Here is a 23078-nt window from a genome sequence, read left to right on the forward strand (position 1 = left end):
GAAGGCCCAAGAGTGTGGGTGTCCTGTCCAACCTCCTCTTCACCTCGAGGTTTCTGTAGCTCCTGGTCACAGGAGGGGCAGCAGCAGAGGAGGATAAAGGACCCTCGCTATGAGCTGGCCCGTGCCTGTCACCCACTCCAGGGCTCTCTGGTCAACACTGGTTGAAGCAAGTGATGGCCTCCTAGCCCACTGGGGCCGCCCCCGCCCCCGCGCTTGCTCCCTATTTTGGGTCCTTGCCTTCCTCTGGCAGCGACAGTGCCCAGGGCCGTGCATGCCAGGCGCACACTCGGGTGCAGGTGGGAGTCAGAGCCGGCTGAGCCCAAGCAGGGGCCTTGTCCACCCTGTGGGTCTCAGAGCAGCAGTGGGGAGAAGAGGGGGCCCTGAACAGGCGTGTCACCTGTGACACCTGGTGATGCTCCTGACGGATGTGGTCCAGACAATGACCTGGGCCGCCACCAGTCACACCAGTACTTCCTCTGCCCTTGGCAGGGACTAGGAGGGAGGGAGGGACCCTCTGCTCCTTATAGGAAACTGCCTTCCGTCCGATCCTCTGTCTACTGTAGACGGTGTGTGTTTGGCCCACATGTAATAGGCGTAAAATGCCCGAACCTCAACACCCCAGAGCACAACCCTCGAATCGGGGTTTGTGTGGGAAATGGTGAGTCCCAGGCATCAGGCCTGGCGGTGGAGCTTGTGTGTGTGTATTGAGGGGTTGTGAGGGTGTAGGATCCCTTTTTAAATTTAACTTTTTATTTGAAATAACTTTAGACTCACAGAAATTTGCCAAACCGCGCATAGCATTTACACATACCATTCACCCAGCTTCCCTGTTGACTCACGTAACCACAGTATGGTTATCAAATTAACCTGGGTGAGTTAGTTTAGGTGTGACACTATGAACTAAGCTAGCAGCCTTTTCCAGATGTCACCAGTTCCCCTGCTCCAGGGTTCAGCCCAGGATCCCTCCCTGCATCTAGTTGTTGAGTCTCATCAGTGTCCTCCAGGCTGTGACACTCCCCAGTCTGCCCAGAGGATCACACCAGGTCCTTGCTGGATGAAATTCATGGCCTGGCTTTTGTGCTTCTGCTTCACCTACGTGTAGAGTCAAAGCGTCTCATCTGAGAGACTTTGCCGGGCCCCCAGGTGCCGTCCTAGGTGCCCACGGCACGCTTGCTGCCAGATCCCAGGGCTGTCCCCAGCTCCACCCTGAAGGGTTCTGCGGTGTCTCAGGCCACTGGCTGAATACTTTCTCCTCTTCCCGCTGCCGGCTTCTGTATAATAAGGTCACTACTCAGGCAGAGTCGTCTTCTGTTATCCATCAGGGTATTTCTCCAGCTTCCTTCTGGAGGAAGATCTGGGATGCAGCCTGTTTTCCTCCAGCTGGGTATGTATGCTCTGCATACAGGAAAATCCACTCTTTCTGTACGTCCTGCAAGTTTTTGGTTTATGTTTTCAAAGGATCACTCTGTTTGTGTTGAGAATAAACCATGAGGAGGCAGGGGTGTGGCAGGGACACTGTTTAGGAGGCCGTCCTGCTGTGCAGAGGCTCGGGTCAGTTTGGAGGTGGTGAGACGTGGTGTGTCCCCCAGAGAGGGCTTATCCCTGCCGGTGGCTGGCCATGAGGACACAGGCACCCCCGCTCTTCCAGTTGCAGGTGACACTGCCTGCCTTTCCCCAGAGCAAATGTCCCCTGGACGGTAATTAAGATTAAGTGGGTGGCTGAGGAGGGCTGTGCGGAGTCGGGGAGAGGGAGTGGGGCGCTGGGTCCCTGGTCTGGCTTTCACGATCCCTAATGTGCAGAAAGGGAAGTGTCACTGCCAGGCTTCCAGAATGGAAGCGTGCCAATCAGGATGCTCCCAGGCTGTCTTGGGTGTCTGGGACGTCCCAGGCAGGCCACCCTCATTTTCTCACTCTCTCTTTTACCCCGATTTCCCGAAGCTCTCTTTGAGTCCTCCCCCACACGTATCCCTAGGTTTCCCATTTTCCTAAAACCTGCCTCCACTCCCTGTGGAAAACTCAGGTCTTGCTCACCAGCTAGTGGGTGCAGGTGAGGGTTTCTCTCTTCCCCCTGTTTTCTGCAGGCTTGTCTTGGAAGGGAGGAACGTTTGATTTCAAGGATAATTACATGTGCATGGGGCAGGGATGGGGAAGCTCCAGCCGGCCTTTTCAAAGAGGGTCTAAAATGAAACTATCTTGCCAACCAGAGGATTCGTTTTCTTTTGGGAACCCTTTCATAGTTTTATGAAAAATACATATTTTTCAGTCACGTTCCTCCTATTACCTTATCTTAGAGGTGATTTCTTGCGGTCTCATGCTAAGAGAGCATTACCCTTGCTTACCCCTGCCCCAGGGAGGGTGAAAGTGGTGGTGACGGGTGTCAACACAAATAATAGCTGTCATTAATGATGTACCATGCCGGCCGCTTTTAATGTGCACCATCCTGTGAATCCCTTCAGCCATCTTTGAGGTTGCTACTGCAGTGTTCCCCATTTTACAGATGAGGAAAGTGAGGCTCGGCCAGGTCAAGCAACTTGCCCAGGGCACAAGGTCAGTGATGGGTGAGAATTCAAATCCTGGTTTATCTGTTTTCTAAGCCGCAGAGGTACCCAGCTCCTTCTCCTGCCTGAGAACTTGCTCTGCTGTAACTGTCCTATTCTTAGCTCCTGCCAGGCCTGTGGTTGTAGCTTGTCAACCTCTGGGGGGTGGGAGGTGTTGAACCACAGGCTGTGCCTGCATATATACACGCACACACTTGTGTCTGTATATCTATTTGTGTGTGGCTGTGTGCACGGATGCTGCCCTACCCTGTGTGAACGTGTAACCTTGGGGACAGGGACAAGGGATTGTGGGGACTTCCCTTGTTTATTTTATACCTTTTTAAAGGTATTACTCTTATGTAAAGGATTCTGGAAGCCCTCCTACTTGAGAAGAGCGGGCCTGAGTAGGCATCGCTAGGCTGGACTTTCTGAGGACGGATGGGCCGCTGGTTTCTGCCTCCCCGGCCTCAGCGCACAGTGTGTGGGGGCATGGGGGGCACCCGGTCAGCGCTGTCACGTGAATTCGCGGGTGGCTGCTTGTCTGTGCTGGCCCTACGTCAGCTCCATGCACGTAGGTGCTTCACTTCTCCAGGAAGACGCCCTTCCTTGTCCTTTTCTCCAGGTTTGCTCAGTTTCACAAGTTTTCTCTCGTTTTTGTCTATCTGCAGACCCTCAGACTCCACAGCCAGCCCTCTTCCCCGAACACTGCTGCTTTCTCTCCCCCGGGGGGGCTCAGCCAGGGGGGCATTTGGACACAGTGGTGCCTCCTCAGCCGTCTAGCCCGCTCAGCTCATTATCTGGCCCTCAGTGAGGAGGGGAGATGTTGGATGTCGAGCATCTGGTGGGTGGCTTGAAAGGGGCGGGGGAGGGCGTGGCGAACACGGCGCCAAGGGATGGCATCTCAAGTCTCATGTGCTCACGTGGCCGGGGCCTCGCTTTGAAAGCCGCCAGGCGCTGCTGCTTGCCAGGAGGAGGCTTGGCCAGTTTGGAGAGGGTCGGGAGGGGGTATAGTGAGAGCGCCGCTGCCAGCCCGCACGAGGGGACCTTTTCTGGGCGCCTGGCAGGTGGTCCAGCTTCAGGGTGACTGTGACCCTGGGGGAGGCCTTTTGGTAATACAAAACGGGCACACTGTGGCCGTCCAGAGAGAGAGGGAGAGAGAACACATACACTTATTGTTCCTGACGTGGAGTGAACAACTGGTTGTGGGTAGAAACCCTCTTTGGTTCTGTCTCTTCATCTTCTGTTCAGATGCAGAAGGTGGAGCAGCTGTGCCCGAGCCTGTGGAGAGCAGCATGGCCATGCGAGGAGGCGGGCTCGGACACAGGCTCGGGGCCGTTTCTGTGCTGGTCTGAAACATTTGGAAGACATCACTCTCTTGTACTTGAACATTCCTGGATGTGTGTATTTTCTTTGAAACAACCTCCACAAGCTTAGGAAAAAGTGGTTTTTCTGCCTTCTCCACAGTGGTCTGCACCAGACTGTCTCCTGCTATTTCCTTGGTTTCCTGAACCTGCAACATTGAAGGAGAATTCTCAAAGTCTGGAAGGAAACCAACATCACATATGGGACTTTCCTTCCCCTCTTCAGGAGCCCACACACGAGACTGGGGTCTGTCACACAGAAACCAGAGACATGGGGTGGTGCTGTGGTTCTGATACAGCTCCACGTTCTTGCAAAGTTACGTCATGAGAATCTTTTCCTCCTGCAGGAGGCATTAGTATGAGAGTGTGTGCGTGTGTGTGTGTGTAAGAGGTGAGGGAGGGTGGGAAGACAGGGTTTTTGGCCGAACTTAACAAGCTGGTACCCTTTCCTTGGTGCCGGACTGCCTCCCTGTCCAGCAGGGGGTATGGGCAGGCAGGTGTGTGAAAAACGGATCCCCGAGTTACAGTGTAGTTTCTCTCTCTGAGCCTCAGCTTTCTCATCTGTAAAATGGTTTTTTAAAATAATTAAAAAAAATAAATTTATTAATTTTCGGCTGCGTTGGGTCTTCGTTGTTGCACGCGGGCTTTCTCTAGTTGTGGCGAGTGGGGGCTACTCTGTTGCGGTGCGTGGGCTTCTCATTGCGGTGGCTTCTCTTGTTGTGGAGCATGGGCTCTAGGCGCTTGGGCTCAGTAGTTGTGGCACGCGGGCTCAGTAGTTGTGGCTCGTGGGCTCTAGAGCTCAGGCTCAGTGGTTGTGGCGCACGGGCTTAGTTGCTCCACGGCATGTGGGATCTTGCCAGACCTGGGATCAAATCTGTGTCCCGTGCATTGGCAGGCACACTCTTAACCACTGAGCCCCCAGGGAAGTTTTTTTTTTTGATGCATATAAATCCTCAACCAGAACCTTAAACAGAGTAAGTGTCTAATAGATTGTTGTGATGACAGCAGTAATCAGACTGTGTGTGAGCTCCTCGAGGGCTGGCCTGAGTCCTCTGCACAGAGCAGGGCTTGGGAAAAGGGTCACCAAGTTTACTGAAGGATTGAGGGAGTGACCAGGAGGCAAGATGCCGTTCCTGTGGCTGTAGTGTCGGGGCCATCTGTTAAAGCTGGCTCCGTGGGGAGCCCTGCCTGCTTATTAGCACCCCTGTTAGTCTAGGATGGGCAGGGACTGGGGTCAGGTGAGGAGGGGAACCTATTCCCTGTTCTCCTGGCACACGGGCATCTGGGGTGTGCTTTCACACCTCTGGGCTTCTGCTCATGCTCAGAGTGCCTGTGGCCCACCCACTGCTTGCCTAGAAACACTCACATTTGCCCTTTTAAGACCAGATCCACAGCTCTTAGTGATGTCTTCTTTGACGCCCAAGGTGAACCTGTGATCTGTTACACCACGTATCCTGTGAGTATCTACCTATGGGATTTTCTCCCCCCTGCTACACTGCTGGACCCTGGAGGGCAGGGCTGTGTCATCTTTGACTCTGGTCCTCAGAACTGGTCCTCCAGGTCTCAGTGGATGGGTGTTGAGCCAATGAATGAATGAACTGCTGAGCAGTTACCCATTCGTAATGGCCCTAAAGGTAGGAGTCATTTATCCTCAGTTCCTCTCTTTTCCTCTCCTGTCACATGCAGTCCATCAGCAAGTCTTGTCTGTTTCACCTCCAGAACCCCTCCCAAATCCATCTCTTTTCCTCATGGCCAGCAGTCCGAGCTGTCAGCATCTCTTACACCCAGCTGGCTTTGCTGCTCCCATCTTTGGCCTCCCATGGAGTTCTCTGCACAATAGCCACTGTGATCTTCAGAAACAGTGAGATCAGATCATGTCACTCCCCTGCTCAGAACCCATTCCCAGGCATTCCAGGTAAAACCCAAACTCCCCACCATGGCCTGCAAGACCCTTTATGCTCTGGCCCCAGCCTGTCTGTCCACTGCCTCCCACTGACTGGGCTCCAGCTGTGGCCGTTTCTCTCCATCACACACCTGCTGAGCTCCTGGGCATCTCAGGCCCTTTGCACTCGCTGTGGCCTCTGTAAAGGACACTCTGACTGGTTTTTATGGTTGACTTCTTCCTAGGGCTTTAGCTCAATACTGCATCTTCAAAGTCCTTCCTTGACCACCCTGGCAAATACTGTCTTCCACCCTATTTTATTTCCTGAAGACCCTCATGATCTGAGTTCACATGTGGTTTCTGACTCGCGCTGGAATGTGAGTTCTCTAGGGGCAGGGTCTGTTTGCTTTGTGTCCCCTGTGCCTGGAACAGGGTCCTTGACCAGCCTTCCCTGCATTTGGATGGGAAAAAAATGAAATCTTTATTTTCACTAACTTATAACTGAAATTTGGCATCTTCCTCAGTTGCTAATGTAGACAATAAATTATAGTAATATTTACAGTACCTGGAACTTTGTCACCAATAAAAGTCACAGCTACCTCCATATCACATAATAATTGTGGGCATGCATCTCAGAAAATTTATGTTCTTGACTACTTTGAAATTATGGTAGTTATTAGACCCACCAATAGATCTTGCTATTTAATGCAATTATATATTCCCTTACCTGAAGAAATACATATATTACTATATTATAAATTACTTTGCGGTACGCGGGCCTTTCACTGTTGTGGCCTCTCCCGTTGCGGAGCACAGGCTCCGGACGCGCAGGCTCAGCGGCCATGGCTCACGGGCCCAGCCGCTCCGCGGCATGTGGGATCTTCGCAGACCAGGGCACGAACCTGTGTCCCCTGCATCGGCAGGCGGTATATTATAAATTACTTAGAAAATAATTTTATAACTGAATTTTAATACAGTTGGCTTCCTGAGTAGTCCTGTGTAATTGGTTTCCTGTATAATTTTATTTTATTCATTTAAAAACATTTCTGTGATGGGCTTCCCTGGTGGCACAGTGGTTGAGAGTCTGGCTGCTGATGCAGGGGACACGGGTTTGTGCCCCGGTCCGGGAGGATCCCACATGCCGCGGAGCGGCTGGGCCCGTGAGCCATGGCCGTTGAGCCTGCACGTCCGGAGCCTATGCTCCACAACGGGAGAGGCCACAACGGTGAGAGGCCCACGTACCGCAAAAAACAAAAAACCCCCCAAAAAACCCCCCAAAAAATAAACCAAAAAAACATTTCTGTGAGAAGGGGCCCATGGGCTTCACCAGATGGCCAAAAGGGTCCAAGGTACAAAAATGGTAGGAACTCCTGGCTAGAACAAAGTCTGCACAAAGTAGGAGCTCAATGAATGCTTGGATGGACAGGTGAAAGGATGGTGCACGTCTTCCCCCGTGAGGATGAACCCCCTGTGTTTTTAGGGTCGGGTTATGGTGGCTTGGCATGAACTTGGTATTTAGGAAATAGCCTTGGTCAAGGTCTTTTGGAGATCTACTCCAACAATTGACACTGAAAAAGAGGCATTTATTACAGAGCCCCGGGGGATTGGAACCTTTTCTTTCAGACACAGGCTCCCTCTTCAGCTTCTCTCTGCACATCTGCTGCCTCCCCACTCAGAGGGACTCTCCTTGCACTGGGCAGGATCTGGCCACCCTCCCCTCCGGAGAGCATAGTGCTCAGTTCAGCTGACTAGCAGAGACTGGCACCGTAGGGTCCTGAGTTCCGGAGATGCAGGTGGGCATTCTGGTCCAATCAGTCCGGCCTGGGAGGCACGGTCCACATATTCAGGGGCCTTCCCGTGGGGTGGAGGAGGGGTTCTCAGGGAGGGGCCTGGGCTGGGCTGACCCCCTTGATGGGAGTCTGGTCCCTGGCGAGGAGTTGGGGCTCGCCCGGGCCTCAGGGATGGCAGGTGGATGGGTGAGGGTTCCTCTGGGCCCTGGAAAGGATGTTCCATTCTGCTTGGTCCTCTTATTTCTTAGCATGTGAAATATCTCTTGTCTGAGAGTCACTGCCCATAAATTAGGCTGTTTTGTCAGTGACGAGATATGCAGGAGTCACATTGGAAACAAGTGGTCTGTCTGTCTTTCCAGCTCAGGCCGCCAGTAGGAAGCACAATGGGTAGCATGGGTGGGCTGTCACTTTGTCTCTAGGTGGGCTGGGCCAGAGTGGGCCGGGTGCGGGGGAGTGGGGGGCAGGTCAGGCCTCATGGAGGAGGAGCCCTATGCTCGGACCCCTGGACTCAGCCTGTGCTCCTCTGGGGGCCTGGAGCCCGCAGCTGGAAATCTCCTTCCCAGTAGGGGAGGCCTGTGGTTTCACAAAGCACCATGCTGTCCTTTCTTTAATGTTTTAAGTTAATTGTTTGTTTTAGGAAAAAAGAATAAGTATAAATGTATGAAACTGCAGGATTAGAATTAACACTAATAGCAATTAATAGCCTTAACAGAGTGCTTGCTTGGTGTTTGACCTGACCCTAGCACTTTGCATGTATTTTCTCGTTCAGTCCTCACCTGGGCCCTCAGAGGAGGCCCAGGCCCTGGTGTCTGCTGACCAGGGTTTGGACTCCCCAGTTCTGCCACCTAACTAGCAGTAAGTTACATCACCTCTCTGGGCCTCAGTTTCCCAGGAATGAGAATAGCTTCTGCCTCACAGGGTTGTTGTGAAGATCAAGTGAGCTAAAAATGTTGTGCTTAGCCCAGTGCCTCACTCAGCATCAGCATTCCCTGTTCACGCCGTGTGCGCGTGGGGTGGGGGCCCCGAGTGCACCACCAGAGGTCGCTGGAGAGATGGGCCAAGTTGGCGACGTCCTGCAGACGGGAAGTAGGGAGTGAGCAAATGACGGTCATGGAAAAGGGTCTGAGACTCATGGCCCCTAGGCTGAAGGGCTGCGTGACTGGTTACCAGGCCGGTGGGGAGAGCCACGGCCTCTGGTTTGAGCCCGGCCGAGCAGACTGGGCTCCACGTCTGGGCTCCCCTTGGGGAGCCCTGCAGAGTGCTGGGCGCTCCCTGAAAGCAGCAAAGCCCACCTCAGCCTGGAACTGGAGCAAGTTGGACCCACCCCAAGAGGGTTGGCTGGCTGTGTGCCACTCTGTCTCCCCATGGTGACTGCGTCAGGCTAGGATCGAGTCACTTTGTTCAGATGGATGAGCAGCTTCCATCCATCAACACAGCCTGGCTGAGTCGGCCCCAACCCCAGTCCATGGGAGCTGGTTTGTCTGGTCTGAGACAGCCCTGGCATCCTGATTCCCTCAGCTGCCTTTGGACTCTTCCGTTTCTAGATTCCTCACTTGGAAGTCTCTGGGCTTACTTGGAGGTTTCTATTGGAGGGTCCCATCCACTTGATTCCTAGGAGGTGTTGCTTCTATTTCAGAGGCTGGTTCCTCTCCCCTCAGGCCCATCTCTCTTTTTTTTTCTTTTAATGTGTTGTTGGATTCTGTTTGCTAGTGTTTTGCTGAGGATCTTTGCATCTATATTCCTCAGTGATATTGGTCTGTAACTTTCTTTTTTTGTAGTATCTTTGTCTGGTTTTGGTGTCAGGGTGATTGTGGCCTCATAGAATGAGTTTGGGAGTGTTCCTTCCTCCGCAATTTTTGGGAAGAGTTTGAGAAGGATGGGTGTTAGCTCTTCTCTAAATATTTGATAGAATTCACCTGTGAAGCCATCTGGTCCTGGGCTTTTGTTTGTTGGAAGATTTTTAATCACAGTTACAATTTCATTACTTGTGATTGGTCTGTTCATATTTTCTGTTTCTTCCTGGTTCAGTCTTGGAAGGTTATACCTTTCTAAGAATTTGTCCATTTCTTCCAGGTTGTCCATTTTATTGGCATAGAGTTGCTTGTAGTAGTCTCTTAGGATGCTTTGTATTTCTGTGGTGTCTGCTGCAACTTCTCCCTTTTCATTTCTAATTTTATTGATTTGAGTCCTCTCCCTCTTTTTCTTGATGAGTCTGGCTAATGGTTTATCAATTTTGTTTATCTTCTCAAAGAACCAGCTTTTAGTTTTATTGATCTTTGCTATTGTTTTCTTTGTTTCTATTTCATTTATTTCTGCTCTGATCCTTATGATTTCTTTCCTTCTGCTAACTTTGTGTTTTGTTTGTTCTTCTTTCTCTAGTTCCTTTAGGTGTAAGGTTAGATTGTTTATTTGAGATTTTTCTTGTTTCTTGAGGTAGGCTTGTATAGCTATAAATTTCCCTCTTAGAACTGCTTTTGCTGCATCCCATAGGTTTTGGATCGTCGTGTTTTCATTGTCATTTGTCTCTAGGTATTTTTTGATTTTCTCTTTGATTTCTTCAGTGATCTCTTGGTTCTTTAGTAACGTATTGTTTAGCCTCCATGTGTTTGTGTTTTTTACGTTTTTTCCCCTTGTAATTCATTTCTAATCTCATAGTGTTGTGGTCAGAAAAGATGCTTGATATGATTTCAATTTTCTTAAATTTACTGAGGCTTGATTTGTGACCCAAGATGTGATCTATCCTGGAGAATGTTCTGTGCGCACTTGAGGAGAAAGTGTAATCTGCTGTTTTTGGACGGACTGTCCTATAAATATCAATTAAATCTATCTGGTCTATTGTGTCATTTAAATCTTATGTTTCCTTATGTATTTTCATTTTGGGTGATCTGTCCATTGGTGTAAGTGAGGTGTTAAAGTCCCCCACTATTATTGTGTTACTGTCGATTTCCTCTTTTATAGCTGTTAGCAGTTGCCTTATGTATTGAGGTGCTCCTATGTTGGGTGCATATATATTTATAATTGTTATGTCTTCTTCTTGGATTGATCCCTTGATCACTGTGTAGTGTCCTTCCTTGTCTCTTATAACATTCTTTATTTTAAAGTCTATTTTATCTGATACAAGTATTGCTACTCCAGCTTTCTTTTGATTTCCATTTGCATGGAATATCTTTTTCCATCCCCTCACTTTCAGTCTGTATGTGTCCCTAGGTCTGAAGTGGGCCTCTTGTAGACAGCATATATATGGGTCTTGCTTTTGTATCCATTCAGCAAGCCTGTGTCTTTTGGTTGGAGCATTTAATCCATTCACATTTAAGGTAATCATCGATATGTATGTTCCTGTGACCATTTTCTTAATTGTTTTGGGTTTGTTTTTGTAGGTCCTTTTCTTCTCTTGTGTTTCCCACTTAGAGAAGTTCCTTTAGCATTTGTTGTAGAGCTGGTTTGGTGGTGCTGAATTCTCTGAGCTTTTGCTTGTCTGTAAAGCTTTTGATTTCTCCGTCGAATCTGAATGAGATCCTTGCCGGGTAGAGTAATCTTGGTTGTAGGTTCTTCCCTTTCATCACTTTAAGTATATCATGCCACTCCCTTCTGGCTTGTAGAGTTTCTGCTGAGAAATCAGCTGTTAACCTTATGGGAGTTCCCTTTTATTTTATTTGTTGTTTTTCCCTTGCTGCTTTCAATAATTTTTCTTTGTCTTTAATTTTTGCCAATTTGATTACTGTGTGTCTCGGCGTGTTTCTCCTTGGGTTTATCCTGTATGGGACTTGCTGCGCTTCCTGGACTTGGGTGGCTATTTCCTTTCCCATGTTAGGGAAGTTTTCAACTATAATCTCTTCAAATATTTTCTCGGGTCTTTTCTCTCTCTTTTCTCCTTCTGGGACCCCTGTAATGTGAATGCTGTTGTGTTTAATGTTGTCCCAGAGGTCTCTTAGGCTGTCTTCATTTCTTTTCATTCTTTTTTCTTTATTCTGTTCCGCAGCAGTGAATTCCACCATTCTGTCTTCCAGGTCACTTATCCGTTCTTCTGCCTCCATTCTTCTGCTATTGATTCCTTCTAGTTTAGTTTTCACTTCAGTTATTGTATCGTTCCTCTCTGTTTGTTTGTTCTTTAATTCTTCTACATCTTTGTTAAACATTTCTTGCATCTTCTCGATCTTTGCCTCCATCCTTTCTCCGAGGTTCTGGATCATCTTCACTATCATTGTTCTGAATTCTTTTTCTGGAAGGTTGCCTATCTCCACTTCATTTAGTTGTTTTTCTGGGGTTTTATCTTGTTCCTTCATCTGGTACATAGTCCTCTGCCTTTTCATCTTGTCTATCTTCCTGTGAATGTGGTTTTTGTTGCACAGGCTGCAGGATTGTAGTTCTTCTTGCTTCTGTTGTCTGTCCTCTGGTGGATGAGGCTATCTAAGAGGCTTGTGTAAGTTTCCTGATGGGAAGGACTCTTCTGCCCCTGGAAATCCTGAAAGTGTTTTTGCTTATTAATAACCATTGTCTGTCATCGTGTGCTAATACAATTTGTTTTTAGTATTTTAATATTTCTTTGATTATTTCAAAGGGATGTGGAAGGGGGGAGTTAAATGTGTAAGTTCAGGTCACCATCATGAGACAGCTGGTGGCTGCTGCATTTGCTGCGGTTAATTTACCTACTGTAAAATGCACTCATTCCAAGTGTATGGTCCTATGGCTTTGTGGATTTCTGGGACTGTGTAACCGTCACCACATCCAGTTTTAGCACATTTCCATCACCCCAGAAAAATCCTCTGTGCTCATTTGCAGTTAGTCCTGCCTCCACCCCAGCCTCTCATTGATGTGCTCCCCCTCTCTATGAATTTGGCTTTTTGGACATTTCATAAGAATGGCCTCATATTGTACAATCCTTTGTGTGACCTCTTTCACTTAGCATGATGTTTCTGAGGTTTATTCATGTTATACTTTGTATCAGTGTTCCATTTCTTTTTATTGCTGAGTAGTATTCCATTGTATGGATATATCCCATTGTCTATCCATTCCCCAGTTGGTGGGCACTTAGTTTCCAGCTTTTGGCTAAGATGAATAAATTCATGTGCATGTTTTTGTGTGGACATATGTTTTCATTTATTTTAAAGATAGTTACCTAGGTGTAGAATTGTGGGGTCATTTGGTAAGTTGATGTTTAACTTTTTAAGAAACTGCCAAACTGCTCTCCAGAGTTGCTGTGCCTCTGGCACCTCGAGCCAGAAGCCACGCATCCTCAGCTGCTTCTCCCTCCCCCACATCAGTTTCTGTTGCATTTCTGTCCTTACCGTCTCTCAGTCTGTGTCCTTCTCTTTGGTGTCACTGTTGCCACTCTAGCTCAGAGGACCCTCGTCTCTTTCCTGATAATTGCAGTTGGCTTCCAGCTGGTCCCTTTGCCTTCTCCTTTCCTTCCCCCATTACATCCTGATTGCTTTCCTGGGAAAAAGCTGGTGGTGGCTACAGTGCTCTGATGTTCAGTGATGTGATAAACGCCCTACTAGGGGCATGTACACATTGGTATGAGAGCGCTGGTTCTTGTTTAAGTGGTCCAGGTGCGATAACCAGGGGAGATGACATTTGACATTTGAGCCAGGTCCTGAATAATGATGGTTTGGTGGGACGGCATGAGCAAAGACACCAAAGCACGAGTTACTTAACCTCTCTGTGCCTCAAATTCCCCACCTGGAATATGGGGGTAATAACAGGACCTACCAAGGACTGTTGTGAGCATTAGAGGAGTTACTGTAAGTAAGGTGCATGGCACGTGGCGAGAACTCTCCGAGTCTTAGCTAGTATCCATATTATTATTATTGATGGAATGGTCTGGTGCACAGGGAAACACGGTAGATTCAGTTTGTCTTCTTCACCTGCCTTCTTTTTAAAACAAAGGTCACAAACTCTAGTGTCTGCAGGAGCCAGGCAGGTCCCCAAGTGGCTGTACAGGCCAGACGGGGTCTGAAAGGCACTTGCTCCAGTAAGTGCACCAGTACAAGGGGCAGCGCTGCCCAGCCCAGCTGACGGCTGTCATGCAGGAATGGGGCCCAGTGCTGCCAGAAAAGTCACAAATCCAGAATTCTGTGTGAAACCTTCCAATTTTTAAATGTTGGTGATTAATTTAAAACATACTAAAACCTGTACAAGCCTAGCTGACTACATCTGTGGGCCATATTTAACCTGAAGGCCACCAGCTTGTGTAACCTTTCTTTGAAGGTCTCCTCTGGGGTCACCAGCTCAAGTCCAGCACAACTATCTCCCAGGGTGGGATTAGCTTGGGTTTGAAGGCTGGTTTTTATGAGCCCCTTTGCCTTGCAGGACTTCTTCAGACAGGTTATGTCACCGACAGAGGCTGCCCTGAAGCTCCCTGTGGCCTGGAGACTATGTACAAGAGGAATGGTCTGATGGCTAGCGTGCTGGTCACCTCTGCCACTCCACAGGTACTGGGGCTGCAGGACCAGGGCCGGGGCCGTGGGTCGGGTGGGTGGGCCAGGGCTCCTTGCAGCTGACCCAGGCCCCCTGAGTCTTGGCCTGGAGGCTGCAGGCCTCCAGGAATGCCACCATTCTTGGCCCTCCCGACCAGCCATGCCAGGCGTGAGATTTGGGAGGCAGTCAGTCCTGAGGATCATTGTGTTTTCTGAAGTCGTTCTCTTCAAAGAAAAACAAATACCTGCCTAGTCCAGTTGTAGCAAGTGCCACATTCCATTTTGGTGGCAAGAAGGGATCAGACCTTTCCCAAGCAAAGCCGTGGCTGATTATAAATAGGTCACACATTCTGGAATGAAGTCAGACAGAAGTGCTTCCAGCTGGCCCCGTGTTCCTATTTACCTTACTCAGGAGGAAATGGCTATAAGGGCTGGTGGTCGAGAGTGGCCTGGGCTCGGGCCCCTGCCCTGGGGGTTTGGGAGTTTGCTTTCCAAGTTCTGTAATAGAACAGAGGCAGGCGGGGGAGGGGGTGTCATCTGAGGCCTGGGGAGACCACCATGTCAGATGCATAACGCTGGGCTCCTGTGATAAACGGACAAGGGGGTGCTCCGTGTTCTGAACTCACAAGGCCCTCATGGTCGAGCTGGGCTTTTGAAATGATCCTGTGCAATCAGCTAGAATTCATAGGAACCAATCCATTTCTTATAACCCTTTAAAAAAATTCCTTAGCTTGATCTCTGGTTCTGAAAGCAGACTTGTGGGTACCCGTTAAAATTCCCAGGTGGCGCCAGTATACATTTAAATAAAGTTACTGTGTCGTCATCACCACCACCACCTCCACCGCTACCACTGAATGTATTTGGGGCAACTTTTGATTAAATAAGGCCGCTTGTATGAGTGTGTATGTTTGGGGCAGGTGCAATGGGGTGTTACAGGAAAGTTATAAAACCTGAAATTCCAGGAATGGACTCTGTCTGGTAACTGGAGGAATCAGACTTCTCTTTCCATTTACAGTTTACACTCCGTCTAGAGTAAAACTTCTTTCTTTTTTAGCCTCCGTCTGTGTATATATGTATACATACACATATGTGTGCAAACACACATATATACTATATATATCTACATATATGTGTATATATACAAATATACATGTATATGTGTATCCAGAACGTGGTGGGAGCTCAATAAATATTTGTTGAATGAATGAACAAATGAATGCATGTCTAATTGAAGTGCTCAATACATTTTGGTGACTGAGTGACACGTTTATACAGATAGACACCCATGATTTAGTGCTTAACTATATACCGGGCACTTCTGTTGTACATTCCACAGGCATGATCTCACTTAATCCTCACAATAACCCCATCAGGCATGTGCTGTTGTTTCACCCCCAGTTTATAGGCGAGGAAACTGAGGCAGGGAGCAGTGAATGAACTGGCTTCAAATCACACAGCTGGTCAGCGGTGGGTGGGGATTCACAGCCAGGCCTCTGTGACTCTGGAGCCACTGGTCCTGACCATGATGACATTACACTCCCCGGAAGAAGGTCAGCCCCGTCACCTGCTTCAGGCTGCTCCGTGGAAGGGGAACATGGAAGTGCAGAATGATTTATTGGTAGCCATTGCTCAGGGTCTGTAAGACCGAGGGGTGGAATCGATGGCCAGTTCCAGAAGTATTCAGGATTAATCTTTATTACTTTTCAAAAGTTTAACACAGATTCTCCTCAGAGGAGAATGTCCCATCGCCCGTGGAACTTTCAAAATAGCCATGCCTGAGCCCACCCAGGCCCCTTGAATCAGCATCGCCCAGGGAGGGGATCCTGCCAGTTGCTTTGTAAGCTTCATTTTGTATGACCTGTGCCACAGCCCTGGGGAGCGGGTTCTAATGGTGCCATTTTACAGATGGTAGCTGAGGCTCTGCGAAGTGAAGAGGTCAGACAGCAGCTCGGGTGGAGCTGGCATTCTAAGCAGGCCTGTCTGACTTCAGAGCTCAGAGCTTCTTAAGATCATCTTAGAGTTTTTGGTAGCCTTTAAATGACAGAGGCCTATTGAAATCTACAGGTTTAAGTTTCTGCTCCTCCTTTTAACCTCACGTTTTCAGTTGTTGACTATTGGTTTCCCTCCCTGGCCTAAAAACACTCTAGTTTCCAGTAAGATTGCAAAGTTTTTCCAGATATAGCCATTTTGGAAAGAGTGAAATAAAGGGGAATTAATAAAAGCATATTCTCTAAATCCCGGTCCAAGATGTTGAGGTTAATGGAAACCACAAAATCCCTCTTCACAGGTTGAGACGAATAAAACCGTTTATGAACAGGGCACAGTTTTGGGGTGGTAAGCTCTATTGGTTCCCCAAAGTAGAATTTGATGGAATTAAGTAAAATTGAAGAGAAGGTATGTTCAGCATTCTGGGATGCCTACAGTGTTGGGTTTCATGTAACTGGCCACATCTGGGGAGTTTAACGTGCTCTTTTACGGGAGACCTTTCCTTTACATGCAGGACTCCCGGTGTTCTTCTTAACAAGGGGCTCTACTAAATATAACTTTCATGCTGTCTCCAAAACTGGCCGGTTACCTCTCACCTCATCAGCTAACAGGCTTTGAATTCCAAGTGGCCCCTACATGAAATAAGCCTTGAGAGTCAGTTTAACATTTTGTATAATAATTTCCTGCAATGAATTTAAGTAGAAAAAAAAGAAAAAGGTGAAACCAGGTAATGTTTGAAAAACATAACAAAACAGGTGATCTCCTCAGGCCTCCTAAGATGTGAAGAGTGGGCTGTATCTTTTCACCGCCCCCCCCGCCACAGAGGCAGCTGGAAGCAGTTGGGGTGTAGTGAGCGAGGGCATGTATGATTGAGGGGTAAGAGAGATATACAACTGGGCTCACGTTCTGGCTCTTCAGTTTCCTAGGTGAGATACATTGGGGAAGTAGCACTGCCTCTACTTCCTTATCTGTAGGATGGGAATAATAATAGTGTGTACTCAGAGAGTTGTTATGAGAGTTAAATTAGATTATGCATATGAAGTTCTTAACACAGTGCCTGGAATAGGGTAAAGCACTAAACAACAGAAGCTTTTATCATTGTACGGTTCTGCCCCTCTTGCATCCTCAGTTCTGAGGTTTGGGAGTCAGTGATTGTGGAGTCAGCCAGACTGCTCAGGCGGCCCCATCTCTCCCTGTCCTCTGCAGGGCAGCAGCAGCTCAGACTCTCTGGAGGGCCAGGGCTGCGACTATGCCAGCAAGAGCTACGATGCCGTTGTCTTCGATGTCCTGAAAGTGACTCCCGAGGAGTTTGCTGTAAGTAACAGGACTGATGTGGGTGGCTGGACACCATAATGGGGAGCTCGAGGGGGTCACTGCTCAGGGTTGTTTGCTCAGATTGGAAATAAGCCGTATATCCAACAATAGGGGATTGCCGAATAAAGTATTCTTTAGGAAATACCATGTGGCATTAAAAAAGGGTGATGTCTGCAGGGAGGGATAAATTAGGAGTTTGGATTAAAATATACACACTACTCTATATAAAACAGACAACAAAGAAGGACCTACTGTGTAGCACAGGGAACTATACTCAATATCTTATGTACCTATACCTATAATGGGAGAGAATGTAAAAAAAAGAATATATATATATATATATATATATATAGCTGAACCACTTTGCTGTACACCTAAAACTAACACAACATTGTGAATAAACTATATTTCAATAAAAAGTTTTTAAAAATAAAGAAACCCACAAATATTTTCAGTAGGTGTATTGTAGTACCTGGTTTGGAAAAATTGTTGGAGCAGAAAAACCTTTGTACCTATCTGGTTACAGATGCATTACAAAATTAATTTTAGTACTTGTTGCGTTGCTATAAAGATCAAAATTAAAAAAAGAATTAAGGAAGGAATGTATAATATAATTATATGAAAGCAAAATAATAAATAACTTGGAAGGATTAAAAAAACAGGAAGCTGTCTATCTAGGAATTTAACTACCTTGGAAGGCGTACACAATATATATGAATAGTAAGTGAAAGGAACAGGTTACAGCAGGGGTCCCCAACCCCTGGGCTGAGGACCGGTACTGGTCCGCGGCCTGTTAGGAAGCGGGCCGCACAGCAGGAGGTGAGCGGCGGGCGAGCGAGCGAAGCTTCATCTGCCGCTGCCCATCGCTCGCATTGCTGCCTGAACCGTCCGCTCCTCCCCACCTGGTGGAAAAATTGTCTTCCACGAAACCGGTCTCTGGTGCCAAAAAGGTTGGGGACCGCTGGGTTACATCACAACTTACAGAGAATAGTGCCATTTTTAAAAAGCATGCACAACACCTACATATTTATATTTGCATAAGAAGAGGTCTAGATCCGATGTTTACATATTCTTAAATACGTGGATACCTATATAGCCAAACATATTATTTACTGTAGTTTCTGGTTGTAGGATTCTAAATAATTGGAATTTAATTTTTCTTCTTTTTGTTTATTTTTACTCTCTATATTTTTACAATGACTGTTTTCTACAATGATAGACAATATTATTTGAACAAATTCTGTAATTATAAATTAAAAAGAATTGTTTTTCCTTCAGCCAGTGTGTTGCTGCTGGTCGGACCCTGTGCTTCTTTGTTGTGGAGGAGCAGGCTTGGCTCCTCGTTTTGCCATGACCTGGTTTCTTCCTTGTGCACTTTGAGGGTGGAGGGAGGACGTCAGCTCTGGGGTGACCTGATTGCAAGCGCTGCCCAGGGCTGCATTTCTCTGCAGAACCACGGAATTATTTCCGGCCATGCCCACTTTTTCCCAGTCCCCTTGCTGTAACAGGTTTGGTGCCCTCCAGGGGTCTGTGGAGCTAAGTGGGCCCCATCTCTTTGCTCTGCCATCGCTTGCTCCCACATTTACTTTGTGCCAGGCCATGCTGAGCCTGGCACATATGTCACCTCCCTCAGTGTGTCTGAGGGATCCTTTTAAAACCAGTGTAAAACTCTTTAGGGGCTCCCTTATACTAGAATGAGATCCGGAATTCCTCGTGAGCCTCCAGGGCCCCGTGGTCTGGCCAAGCCTCCTCTCCTGCCCCATCTCCTTGCTCCCCAGCTACACGCCAGCTGCCTCTTTCTTCCCCAGACTCACCTGGCATCCCCCTGCCTCAGGGTCCTGTGCTTCTTCTTCCTTCTGTCCTAATGGCTCTTTCCCACATGTCTCCCAGTCTCTGTTCAGATGTCAGCCCTAGACAGGAATTTCACGGGCTAAAGTAGCATCTGTACATCACACGCTTCCCTGACCCTGCTCTGTTTTCTTCATATCTCTAATGACTGCCCTACATTACATTCTGTAATAGTGTTTTGTATGGTCTGGCTCCTCCACTAGAATGCAAACTCCTGAAGGACAGGAACTTTATCTCTTTCACGGCTCTTTCCCCATTGCCCAGAATAGTGCCTCTCTCATAGTACACGTTGACTAGAAGAATTCAGTCCTCAGAACAACCTGATGAGGCAGATTATTAGCTCCCGATTTTCTAAGAAAGAAACTAAGGATCTAAGAGATTGTTTTTTTTTTAACCTGGATCATATAGCCAGATGTGGGCAGAGCCAGGTCTGAAACCTTCATCTCCTGATTATTCCCCTAATGCTGGATGGTGATAACAAGGGCAGCTCCCACTTTTTTTTTTTTTTTTTTTTTTTTTTTGTGGTACGCGGGCCTCTCACTGCTATGGCCTCTCCTGCTGCGGAGCACAGGCTCCGGACGCGCAGGCCCAGCGGCCATGGCTCACGGGCCTAGCTGCTCCGCGGCACGTGGGATCCTCCCAGATCGGGGCACGAACCCGCGTCCCCTGCATCGGCAGGCAGACTCTCAACCACTGCGCCACCAGGGAAGCCCGGCAGCTCCCACTTTTGAACACCTACTTTGTCTAGGTCTTGTGCTAAATGTTTTACATGCATTAATCTAATGTACTTTTCACCACAGCCTTACAAATTAGGCATATTTATTATTCCCAGTATACTGTCACCAGTATAGAGAGGAAAATCACCTCTTCACACAGATAGTAAGTGGCATTATCTGTCTGGGCTTTAAAACCAAGGCTTCTGACATTCTAGACGAGTAGAAATACAATCTGAGCCACATATGCAATTAAAAAAATTTTAGTAGCCACATTAAAAAAGGTGAAATTACTTTAAAAATATTTTTTATTTAACTTGCTGTATCTAAAATATTATCATTTCAACCTGTAAACAACATGAAATTGTTGAGATACTTTGCATTCTTTTTTCACACTAAATCTTCAAAACTCAATGTAGTCTTCTAAACTTAAGAGCGCTGGCGACATTTCAGATCCTCAATAGCCGCGTGAGGCTAGTGACCACTGTATTAGACAGCGTAGTGCTAGTCTGTCCTCTCAGGCACAAAACTATAGTGCATCTCTCTCCTGTAGAAGACATCATGGACCTTGCTGGCTTAGCTTCTATATTCTATTTGCTTTTGTCTGCTTGTAGTATTTATTTATTTATTTAGGCTGCATTGGGTCTGCGTTGCTGTGCGCGGGTTTTCTCTAGTTGCAGCGAGCGGGAGCTACTCTTTGTTGCGGTGCGCGGGCTTCTCATTGCAGTAGCTTCTATTTGTTGTGGAGCATGGGCTCTAGGCGTGCAGGCTTCAGTAGTTGCAGCACGCAGGCTCAGTAGTTGTGGTGCACGGGCTTCGTTGCTCTGTGGCATGTAGGATCTTCCCGGACCAGGGCTCGAACCAGTGTCCACTGCGTTGGCAGGCAGGTTCTTAACCACTGAGCCACCAGGGAAGCCCTGCTTGTTGTATTTTTGAGCTGTGTTTTTTAGCTTTGTGAAAGGAATGAAGCAATAATGAGGTTTAAAAATCCCTTTATAGTTGTTCCCCACGTGGAAAGGCAGAGAGTTAGGCTGCGCCTAGAACATCATTGTCCAGCCAGACCCCTTGGTGAGATTTTGGGCCTGGTTTTCTAGTCTCAGCCCTAGAGTGTTGCTCAGCCCAGCCCAGTCTGGGAAGACTCTAGGGAAGGGCAGTGAAGGCTCTGAGGGTGCAGCACTAACACTTGGCTGCTCCTGCCAGAGCCAGCGTGTCTTCAGCTTAGATGTGAAGCCAGGTCCCCTGGGGTCTTTGGTCTTTGGGGAAGTATTGGAGCTGCCAGGTGTTGGAACTGAACCAGACCACCTGGTATTTTAGTTTCCTGTCTAATAATATGAAAGAAAGGAAAAAGCCAGACACAAGAGTCCAATAAAAAAATCATTTGAGTGATTCTGGGAAGATGGCGGTGGCGGCAGCATAGTTCTTTATTCTCCCTGAATCCCCACGTAAAAACATCCAGAACAACTAGATAGCAAACCCTGAAACCCATGAGAAATATTTACAATAAAATTAGGTGTCAAGTTATCCCTATCAAACCCAAAATACAAATGGCTGTGGATACTCCACCAGTATCAAAAAGACCTGCAGAGTATCAGCTTCAGTATAAGAGAAAGCAGAAGTAAGTATTGGGGCATTTGACAGACCAGAGAATAGGAGAACCGCAGAATTTCCATCAGGAATTCACTGGAAAGTTCGGCAGATTAATGTGAGAATAGCAACTGAAATTGACAGGAATTTTGACCACTCAGATAATGGATGGGTGGAAGAGATCTGTGGACTAGCCCTATGAGCTCTTGAGACCAACCAACCAGGGCTCACTTCCAGAAGAAGGCTCCATATCAGAGAGAAATTCAGTATGGGAGTGGACTGAAAATGATCAGGATAGGGAAAGTTAAGGAAAAAGGAGGTCTAAGTAAATGTGTGTGTGTGTGTGTGTGTGTGTGTGTGTGTGAAATCTCAAAAAGCAACTGCATGTTGTTGAACACTACATGAAAGTAACCAAAAGAAGAGCTATATGAAGTTAGAAAAGCTACCCTGAACCATGTTCCCCTCTAGAAAATTAGGAAAGCTAATTTTACATAAAAATAAGCAACAGAAAATTATTGATATCAAGTCTTTCAAAGTTATTATAAGAAAAAAAGAGTAAGGACAGAATGCTGTAGATAACGAAAGCATGCCAGAAAGACATGCCTTAAAACAGATAAAAACTATAACCTTTCTATTTCAAAATAAGCTAAGAGAAAATATTAAGATCACACTGTAAGACATGAACAACATAAGTCTGAAATAGAAAGATCTCAGAAATGAGGTGGCAGAGTTAGGAAAGCATTGAAAATAAAAGTTATTTTGGAAATGAATGTTGAAGTAGAAGGAACACAAGAATAGATAAACATAACAGAAAATGCCTTAAGGGAGGAAAAATTTTAAGATCAAAATAAATGAAGAAAGAGATAATAAGACTTTGAAAAAAGTGCTAGGACTTCCCTGGTGGTGCAGTGGTTAAGAATCCACCTGTCAATGAAGGGGACACGGGTTCGAGCCCTGATCCGGAAAGATTCCCACATGCCGTGGAGCAGCTAACCCCGTGCGCCACAACTACTGAGCCTGCAATCTAGAGCCCGGCTCTAGAGCCCATGAGCCACAACAACTGAGCCCACATGCCACAACTACTGAAGCCTGTGCGCCTAGAGCCTGTGCCTTGCAACAAAGAGAAGACGCTGCAGTGAGAAGCCCATGCACCACAACGAAGAGTAACCCCCGCTTGCTACAACTAGAGAAAGCCTGCATGCAACAACGAAGACCCAACGCAGCCATAAAAAAAGAAATAAATTGGGGGCTTCTCTGGTGGCACAGTGGTTGAGAGACCGCCTGCCGATGCAGGGGACACGGGTTCGTGCCCCGGTCTGGGAAGATCCCACATGCCGCGGAGCGGCTAGGCCCGTGAGCCATGGCTGCTGAGCCTGCGTGTCCGGAGCCTGTGCTTTGCAACGGGAGGGGCCACAACAGTGAGAGGCCCATGTACCGCAGAAAAAAAAAAAAAAAAAGAAAGAAAGAAATTCATTAAAAAAAGTGACAAATATTAATGATAAGCAAAGAAGATCCAACATACAAATAATGTAAATCCCTGAAAGAGGAGAATAAAAGGCAAGGAAACTGAACAAATACTTAAACTATAATTTAAGAAGATGTTCACAAAATAAAAAAAGATTCAAACCTACATATTGAAAGAATATA

General features: G+C 47.3%; 1 protein-coding gene across 22 annotated transcripts in view; it reads left to right on the forward strand.

Annotated features, from left to right (window-relative positions):
- Positions 1-23078, forward strand: part of RALGPS1 (Ral GEF with PH domain and SH3 binding motif 1) — a 287326-nt gene that overhangs the window by 29098 nt on the left and 235150 nt on the right. For 21 of the 22 annotated variants that reach the window (XM_049710721.1, XM_049710726.1, XM_049710727.1 and 18 more), the window contains 2 exons: positions 13880-14001; positions 17179-17286. In XM_049710721.1, the coding sequence (XP_049566678.1) occupies positions 13880-14001; positions 17179-17286 (230 nt within the window). Of the gene's footprint in view, positions 1-13879; positions 14002-17101; positions 17287-23078 lie in introns of all 22 variants that reach the window. The other variant, XM_049710736.1, reaches the window with a different exon arrangement.

The sequence above is a fragment of the Orcinus orca genome, chromosome 6 (assembly GCF_937001465.1).
Source record: "Orcinus orca chromosome 6, mOrcOrc1.1, whole genome shotgun sequence".
Classification (NCBI taxonomy): domain Eukaryota; kingdom Metazoa; phylum Chordata; class Mammalia; order Artiodactyla; family Delphinidae; genus Orcinus; species Orcinus orca.